General features: G+C 36.7%; 1 protein-coding gene across 1 annotated transcript; it reads left to right on the top strand.

The window, feature by feature from the left end:
• LOC128986533 (60S ribosomal protein L10a-like) lies at window positions 1-8,784 on the top strand. The gene is made up of 5 exons (XM_054406944.1): window positions 1-20; window positions 3,514-3,669; window positions 6,047-6,195; window positions 6,794-6,966; window positions 8,585-8,784. The coding sequence occupies exons 1-5, from the start codon at window positions 16-18 to the stop codon at window positions 8,753-8,755; spliced, it is 654 nt and encodes a 217-aa protein (XP_054262919.1). The 5' UTR covers window positions 1-15; the 3' UTR covers window positions 8,756-8,784.
• Window positions 8,785-10,029: the final 1,245 nt, after the last annotated feature.

Genomic DNA, 10,029 nt, shown 5'->3' with positions numbered 1-10,029 from the left:
TTATCTCCTTACAACATGTCGTGAGTGTTTTATTTATTATTATACTTATTTTAATTTACAATTTTAGATAGCGGTTAATATTTCTACGCGTATTTCAGCTTCATTTTACTTGTAGTAGATTATTGGTCAACGTGAGCATAACTTGCTAGGTTAGGCCTAGGCTATCTTAGGAGATTCTGGTTTTATTTTTATAATACCCCTATCATCCATAAACCTAAATACATATCACACTACGGCAACTTTCACGGCAGTATTTTCACGCTGATGCCCTACTAATTAGCCCCAATTGGCTACACATGGGTTTTGGGTTCATGGGCTGTGCAAATATAGCCTAGTAACTTATTTTGTGCCCCTTAATACAGTAGGCCTAACTTGACAAGTTGGTTGGCTGCTCTTTCCTGTGGCACACGAAGAGTATGCTCATCAAAGCGCTGTTTATAAATTAGCCTAGGCAGAGTACACATTTCTGGTAACTGGACGAAGATTAATTCTGTTGATAAAATAAAACTAAGTATAAATGCGTCAAATTCCAAAAAAAGATGTACAGTTAGGCCTAACTTAGGCCTACAGAAGAAATGGCACTAGAAGTAAAATCATTGACCAAAAGTAACTAAGTTTTACCTCTGATGGGATCCAAACTAAGTACCTTTTGCTCATCAGCCGGGTACTCTATCCACTACACCAACAACACCGACGGGCAGTACATCGTATCGTGATAATGTGTTCCGGGCCCCCACAACTAACTTAACTTAGTGATGTGACGAGTCGAGTATTTTCTTGACTCGAGTCAAACTTGACTCACTACTATGTCAACTCGAGTCAGACTCAACTCGGTATCATCGTGAAACTTCGGCTTCCGTCGGTCGAGTTCGGGTCGACTCGCAATGAGCCAATATGGTTATAGTTTGGCGAGTCGGCTCAACTTGCATTCAGCCAATAGCGTTAACGTTTCACGAGTCAACCTAGTCAACTCGCTAATTCCTGAGTTCGTTAAGGTTCGGCTTTTGCCGTATGAGTTCGGTTTCTTGACTCGCTTTGAGGTTTTGAGCCAATATAGCGATTAAGTTTTGCGAGTCGGACTCGTCACGTTTCGTGTTGTGAAGCTTTGGCAATCTCCATATGAGTTCATACCAACTCGAGACGTGAATTAGATGACTCGAGTCAACTCAACTCGTCACATCACTAACTTACCTACAACCCGGTGACGTCACCGCTGGACGCCTAATCCACAGATAAATTAATGTTACAGTGAGAGGTTTCTGAGGGTAACCACTGCTGTTTTGCTAGCCGTTAATTGCGCTAGTTTTATAATTCAATCTGGTATAAGTGTCATACTAGGCCTATTTTATCGGTTGTAGGTGTAGGGACTGTCGTGAATGTATTGTAGGGTAACTTGATGTGGTTTAGGCTTGAATTTATTGACATGGAATCAGGCTCACGGTTACTAAACTTATATGACAGGCTACACTGTGGGCCCAAGAGGTACTGTAGTTGTGCCCCCCCCCCTCCTCCCTGCCGACATTGACTTGAATTTTAAAACAAAAATAGGCAATTTACAAGAATTGTTAGGCATAGCCTAACTTAATGTGTTTACTTTTGATTGTTATTAAAATTACACGCATATAGGTAACCTAAGTAACTTAAAACTTGGTATAAAGTAAAAACGTAATCCATCAATCAAATATTTGAACTTTTACTTACATATACATTTATATCCAAAGGTAGCCTATATAAAAGCTTTAAAAGTTTGCATAGAAAAATTCGGAAATTAAGTTATGCCATTTATTAGTCAAAGGTTATGCGTATTAAGGTGACCATGGGAACCTATAGGCTAAGTCAAACATTCTTTCACTGTCTTTTAAGGTTTTTTTGCTGCTCTCTTTCTAAAATTCACTGCCACTTGGTTTTTTGCTTATTTTGCATGAAAAGGGTGTGATTTTACAATGTTAATCCTCGAGCTGACGGTCTATTTATGCTGTGGTGGCAATGGCAAGGGTTTTTTAGGGTCACGCAACATTTTTTTTAACACATTTTTAAAAATGAGCCCGTCGAGGGATAAACAAAACTTGTTGAACGTAAATAAAATTATAAGCAATATAACATGGCAGTAACTTTATTCACTAACCAATTTATAATTTGTTTCTCATCCGATTTGATTAAAGGAACTCACATTTGTGAGTGATGAAGAAATTACATAAAAAATTAATATGAAAGGTTACCTACCTAAGTTTTTTAATTGCTCAGAATTGTGATCTGTTAGTTGGTTTAACTTAAGTTACATGGTGGAAAAAAACCTGGGACACCATTAATGCAGAGATGGAATCACAAATCTTAGCATAAAGTTACTGGAAATTAAGTTAAAGTAATGTTAACACATTATTCAGTGGTAGCCTACGCTAAGTTTCCTCCTCAGGGTGATGGCCCATCAGTAGTCAGAAGACAATCTTACAAGGATAGGTTGATACCTAAAATTAAAGATCTTTGTTAGTAAAACTACATAACTTAGGCCTACGTCTATGTCTAATGGTCTATTGTCTGTGGTAAAGTACAATGCTGCAATCCCAAACTGACAACCGAGTCTAAAATGGCAGCCGTTCAAAGATTAAGTTAGAATTTTTCTTTAACCTAATTTCCTTCTGACTCCTTGTGTGCTGGCTCCCGGAGGAGATAACGTTTCCCTGAATAATGTTAAAAAATGTCCTTTATGCCTAGGTAGTCACTTTGTACCAAGTTTCGTAAGTTTTATCTTTATTATTCTTTGAAGTTTAGAACTGTCCCAGGGCTTTTTTCCACCTTGTTGGCCTATAGCTTGGAATAAGTTATAATTCTCTTTGATACCCGGGAATTCCGATCACTCTAAATAAAAAAGTACTTGGAAATAAAATGACTCGTAGTTATGGGATGATTCCTTCCCTAAATGACTCTGGCTGTATACCGTAGCTCAAGTGTCATTCCTTGTTTTCTCTTTGCTTAACTTAAGTAGGGTGCAGCTTGTGACTTATAAGCTGGCATTTGGCCGATTGCTACTAGTACCTATTTCAAAAACATATCCCGTCATGCAGGTTGCATCAACTGTCCTCGCGACCCATATGAAGGCGCTCAAGTACTTAAAACAAGGGGAGTGAACCCTGTGAGGCAGCGGAAATGTTTGCAGTCCGGTCTTTTCTCTACCTCCACCCGCCTACACTGCCGCGCTAGGCCAAGTGCCAGCTTAGATGTCACAATCTGTAATTTTAGCAAAGCCCATCTCATCTAGTTTGTTGCTCTTAAATTTATGTTAAAGCCTACCTTCTTATTAAAGTTGATTACTAACCTAACAGTTCCACATTGGGATATTTTACTTTTGAATTAATCAAAAACTAGGCTACTCAAGGTCATTTTAGGAGTTAAAAATAATATGCTAGCACGCTTTCTCCTAATCCTGTGTCTTTATCTCAAAAAGTTTGCCAGCCTGTGATTTCAAAAGATTATAACTGCCAATGAATTTTGCTGATTGTGAATTTTCTATGCCAGATCCAAAGTTTCCCGTGACACTCTCTACGATTGTGTCAATGCAGTCCTCACCAACTCGCAGGAGAAGAAGAGGCATTTCCTGGAAACGGTTGAGATACAAATCGGTCTGAAGAACTACGACCCCACAAAGGACAAGCGTTTTTCTGGCACTGTCAAGTATGTTCTTGATTTTCTACCTAAGCACTGAGATTGGATGTTGAAAGATTGGTACAAATTTGTAGTATTTGATTAGGTTGAACGAATAATTGAAATAATTTCGAAAACATCTTAGCTCGTTGCACCATAGATCGGTGGTTGGATTGAAATGATGGAGATTTTAATATCTCTTGCAACAGAGTAACCCAGTAACATCCAGTCTCGGTGCTCTAGGGAGCTGGGCCTCACCCGGCGGACCCTCACCCAGGGTCTTAAATATTGGGGAGGGAATGGCAACATTCCCGCTAGATAAGTCTTGTCCTTCCCGGGTCTCTGTGGTGAGTAAGCTCATATTAATTGTTGAATTCTATTTTTCGTTTGTAAATAGTTGTTTTATAAAATAAATAAGATGAGTAACTTTTTATTTGTTGATGAGTGTGGTAGGGAATTGGACGAAAGTGAAATTGCTAAACTTATTGCATGTGACAGTGACTCAGACAGTGATTGTTATTTATTTGAAGAAAGGCTTGAGAGTGATGATGAATTGGAAATAAACAATGAACACGTAAGTGAAGCATGCAATAGTATAAGTATTGCTGACTGTGAACCTCAAGATTTAGCTGATAATGGTGTGACAGAGCATGCTAGCCCTAGGCCTGTTATAAATAGTGATTGTTTGCATGACCTGCATGTTAGGCCTAAGCCTGTAAATAATGATTGTTTGCATGACCAGCCCTCCTGTAGTTATGCCCGACCTATGTCCCCTCAAAATGTGCCTCATAGGCCTAGTCCTGTGTCCTATGAACAGCAAAGTTCTGATGATGAAAACCCTGTTGGATTTATGGAAAAAATTTACCGAGGTAGGGTAATTGCACCTGCACTATCTCCTACACCCAGTGAGGAGGCTGAGGCTGATGACCCTAGTTTTATTGAAACCATTCCTTGTCAAGTAGCCTACCTGAGTATAGTAGAGGTGCAACTATTGGTAGATCAAGGGGAAGACAAAGAGGTAGGCCTAAAGGAAAAAATCCTAGTTTAGTGCTACCTAAGGCTACTAAACGGTCTAAGGGCCAACCTAAAACAGCTAAGAAAAAGAACAAACAAAGTTGGAAATGGACCAAAACCATAGAAGACAATAGTATTTTCAAAATACCTTTTACAGGCTGTCCTGGTGTCAGGGCAAGCTTAGCAAGAAATTTAGGTCCTTCTCCATCTGAAGTTGAAGTATTCAACGCGTTTGGCGAGGATGATTTTTGGCAACATGTTGCTACAGAAACGAACAAATACGCCGAAGAGACAATTGAAAAAAATAATGCAAGTGGTAAAGATAAACAGTTACTCTCTGAATGGTTTGAAACAACTCCTGATGAAATGGCATGTTTTTACAGTCTGTGTGTTTTGATGTCACTTGTGAAGAAAAGGACCATTCAATCGTATTGGGCCCCTACTGCTACTACTGAGACTCCGTTTTTTCAAAAAGTTATGCCTTTTCGTAGGTTTTTGCTCTTATCAACAATGTTCCACATTTGTGATAATAAAAATAAGCCTCAGAATGACAAACTGTGGAAACTGAGGTATGTCATTGATTACATGAATCAAAAGTTTTCACGGTTATATTTGGCCGATGAAAACATTGCAGTAGATGAAAGCTTGATGAAATTTCGTGGGAGGTTGGGGTATGTGCAATTCAACCCCAAGAAAAGAGCCAGGGTCAATCAGCAAACTTCCCATGTCAATCAGTATTTTAAGGCAGAACAGTAAGATATTTTTAACTTTTATAGTCAAAAATTTTTAAAAAAGGCAAAAATAAAATTTTTTTTACAATTTTTTTTTGTATTATATGAAATAAAAAAATAATAAAAATACTTTTAACCAATAAAATGTTTGTTTTTTTAAATCTAAATTCAATTCTGATTAGAAAAATAACAGTATTTGATATACAAATACAAAATTCTGAGTGCAGGTAAAAATATTGTAAATTGTGTAAAATTACATGGAAATAATTCATTTTTTTGGCCCGGTTAGGTGTAAAAATAAGTTTAAGCGAAGGGGTTAATTTATGTTCTGAAAATGGATGATGGATCTATATGGAGACGGCATGTCAATCACATGTTACCGACCAAATTCAAGGGGGAGGATTGATGTGTACATTCCAAAACTACTGGCTATAAGTGGTTCATAAACATCTGTTCTTATTTTATTATTGTTTATATGATGATTTAGTTACATAATAGAATTGTGATTAAATAAAGTATAAATTGAGTTACTACATTTAAATGTTACATTATTAAAATATCTAACAGTATTAAAAAAAAAACTTGTCACATCCAAAACGGTTTTCGCCTTATTATGGTTTATAAATGTGGGTGGTTTCTCAACTGATCTAATTATTGTTTAGGCTGAAGAACATTCCCCGGCCCAAGATGCAGGTGTGTGTTCTCGGGGACCAACAGCATTGTGACGAGGCCAAGGCTAACGATGTCCCTTACATGGACGTTGAGGCTTTGAAGAAGCTCAACAAGAACAAGAAACTGGTCAAGAAATTGGGTAAGCAATCTCAACGATTTCTGGATAGTTTGTTTATTTTGTTATCAAAGTCATTACCAAATTGCATAACTATATTTCATCACTAGGGCGCAAAGTGACTCTTTTTGACCCGTGCTCAAGTTTTACGAGCAAGTCAAAGCTGAGATTGAAAAATTAGCGAGGGTTGAAAAGACACGTTTGGCCTGTGTGATAAACTATATTTTGTCAAACTGCAACAACAACTTTGTTTATTGAACTAAATTAGAAATCAAAATACTTTATATGTAAATATAACTTCTCAAAACGACTTCCAGCTTGTTTTCGATATTGCTATTGCAAATAAGCAGCTGTTCAGTTAAAGATTTGATAATTTTGTCTATTACGATTGTCTTACTGTACATTGTATGATCAACACTGTACATTTACTGTATTATACTATTGGTTCTATTGTACTGATTTATCAGCTGAGTAACTAAAAACGAACCCTTAATAATTAACAACTCTTGCATGAACAATTTGAATCATCTGTAAGCTAACAACATGTTCTGTACTCAAGGATTCAATCTCAGAACTAGCTTAGCTTTTCTATGGTTTTGTCAAAGTTAACGTTTGTTTGCAGCTAAGAAATACGATGCGTTCCTGGCGAGTGACGCTCTGATCAAGCAGATCCCTCGTCTGTTGGGTCCCGGTCTGAACAAGGCTGGTAAGTTCCCTGGTCTGCTATCTCACCAGGAGTCCATGGTACAGAAGATCGATGAAGTCAAGGCCACCATCAAGTTCCAGATGAAGAAGGTTCGTTTCATTTTATACATTTTATGTACCTTTGGATTTTAAAGAGATTCCAAGTGGATGGTTGGTAATTGTTTTGAAGAGAGGAAGTGTTAAGCTAGCTTACCTTAAAATACGGAGGCTAAAGGTCGATCCACACATATCAAGTCACAGGCCAGTCACGTCAAAGCCAATAATGGATTTTCCATTGTGCTATCTACACTCATCCAGCGCAGGTCTCTCAGTTGCCCTGCCGGCGTTCGTCAATCAATTTCAGATTTCTTCCCACCGATATTTTTGGATTGTTCATTGTTCGAAAGCCTGACGGACGTGTTTGAGGTTATAAAATAGTGTTGTTGTTATTTAAATAATTTTGTTTATATTTTGAGTAACAAGATGGAGGATGGACATTTGATAGAATATTGTGTTTAAATTTAAAATTCTTTACTGTAACATCACTCACTGTCAATATTACTAATATTGACGGAAGACTAACTGAAACCAGATGACCATCGAAGTATATAACACAACTGGAACACCGGGTAGATAGGAGATTTGGGATAAAAAGCGCGCCGTTTCAGCAACCTTCCCCCACCACAAAGGGGGACTCGACGCAGATATGTCAGTTCCTCAAGCCTTGCATGCGGTTGTTAATACGCTCCTGGCCGTGCATAAAATAGATTGACTGCAATTAAAGTTATATATTCGGAATCTGCATTAACTGCAGAATCTGACGGTATAAATATAATCTTATTTAAATCGTAATTCGAATTTTAACAACTAAAAGTTTTAAACAAATATCACATCTTGACATGAAAAAGTTACTAAGCGAGGATTTTTTCTATTTTTTGGTCAGAAGCAAACTTTAAGCGACAAAATTGTAGCTAATGAGATGATCTTCAGGATATAACCAAGCAAATTCAAATAAAATTTTCTAGTCGTGTGTAATAGAGTAATTAGTAACGCAAAGAGGTTCTTTATAAATCGCACCGCGTGCCGTCCTCCCTGGTTCCGCTTATCTTTTCGTTTGCGGTACTCCCAGAAACGTTTTGAGTACAATCAATAGTTATACTAAAAACATTTTTATTACAGGTAACGGTAACACATAAGTACATATGTGTTACAACTGTGAACTGTGTTACAACTAAACTGAGTTACAACTAACCCCCTTTATTTAGTTTTATTTAGACATTTTGAGGGCCAAAAATGGGGAAATGAGTGTAGGTAGGTCTACACTTAGCTAAAAACTTCAATGAGAAAAACCAATAAATTACAACAGGTTACATACCTTGACATCCACAATTCCTCAGTCAAACTTCCATTAACTAGTTTTGACTACCAAGTAGTAATTTTCAAAACAGGACGTTAAATTTCATTCATAGAATGTCGTCAATTTAAAAAAAAATATTAATCACAATATTCTACTCATAACTTGGTAGACATTTAACATAGTTTGCCCGCCGTCACACGTCACTGAACTAGTCAACGGAAGTTCAACTGAGTAATTGTGGATTTCCAAGGTATGTAGCTTGTTTTAAAATTGATTACTAATTTCCAGAAGGCTTCAACATGAGTAAAAATTTTAAATAACTAAAAAACTATTTTATATTAAAATGTACTAACATATAGATTGTTTGTGTAGGTGTTGTGTCTGTCGGTGGCCGTGGGTCACGTAGGGATGACTCCGGACGAGCTTGTGCAGAACGTCCACTTGTCCGTCAACTTCCTCGTCTCTCTGCTGAAGAAGCACTGGCAGAACGTCAGGTCCCTACACATCAAGTCATCAATGGGGCCTCCCCAGCGATTGTACTAATCAATAAATGTTTTATGTTATTGACCTAAGTATTGAACTTTTATTACATATATTTCCTGTTATGCTTAAACTAAAAAAAAAAGAATATGTGGTGCTTGCGTATTAATGTGGGGATTGCTTGTAAGTAAAGTAATGAAAATTGATAAGATTGTTTTGTTTTAAAACTAGACGATAGTCGCCTCTATTGATGGGTTTTGAAACTTTGGTAAGTTAATGTAGATGGATTTTCGCATCACTATTAATAACATGGTTAATAGCCCCATTTTGCAATTTGGTAGCCAGTAAGGGTGTAAAAAGTCATCCAATGTAGCCTGTAAATTTACCCTGGTAATGTAAAATGTACAGAAAAGTTATAATAACATTTATGCCAGGAATTGGGCTACCCTTGATTCAGTTGGATCATTACCTGATCTCTGAATTTTAGTGTTTTGATAAATGGTAAAATATGACTACAACCATGGCCTCCTAATACAAGGCTGTGGCGAAACCAATGGACAAGATGTAAAAAAAGTGGCAGCATACCAGAATTGATCATTGCCTATCAACACAATTCTAGCCATTCTTGGGATAAAATCCATGTACAAAAAATAATGAGATGACTCAAAGAAGAATAAATAGGGTGGGGTTTAAATCCACGTCCCATAAGATAACATGACATACAGGTGACAATAGCTCATTAAATCGTACTTTTTTTATCAACAGCCTCAAACGACCTTTTGAAAAACACATCCATAACATTTTCACCACTATATAACTCTTCAGAAATAATCTTAGACTCTCTCATTACAACAAATGCAAATCCAGATGGAGTATGGTTGTTAGAGTTTATAAAGCATTCAAAATCTGCATAAATAACATATGGAGCTTTAAGTTGATATTTATAGTTTTAAATTGCAATGTATCTTGTTGAGACATTTCCACTCGTTGGGCTTCAAAGTTTTTACAATATGTTGTGTGACATTCTAATATATCATTAGTGTAAAAATGTTGCAAACACAACTTGCAAAAATGCTTCTTATAGTCATATTTTGTAGAGTGGAACATTAACTTGTCAAAATCACGAATTAAACAATAATGTGATTTACGACCTTCTTGTAATAATAATAGATCTATATGAGTATTAAATTTTCTCCATAAGATTAACATTGGAAACAAAAATTGTTATGAAACTCCAGCTGTTGTCAGAAATCAAAAGTGAGAAGAAGAGCATATGTTAATTGTAAACAGTCAATAAGTTTGCTAATTTAACAGTTTGCTGCAAACTTGCTGACTTG

Source organism: Macrosteles quadrilineatus, unplaced genomic scaffold, assembly GCF_028750875.1.
Source record: "Macrosteles quadrilineatus isolate MER2022 unplaced genomic scaffold, UCM_ALF_1.0 Scaffold_2__2_contigs__length_208266976, whole genome shotgun sequence".
NCBI lineage: Eukaryota > Metazoa > Arthropoda > Insecta > Hemiptera > Cicadellidae > Macrosteles > Macrosteles quadrilineatus.
Note: the sequence above shows the minus strand (reverse complement) of the source record. Positions and strands in the feature narration are given on the sequence as shown.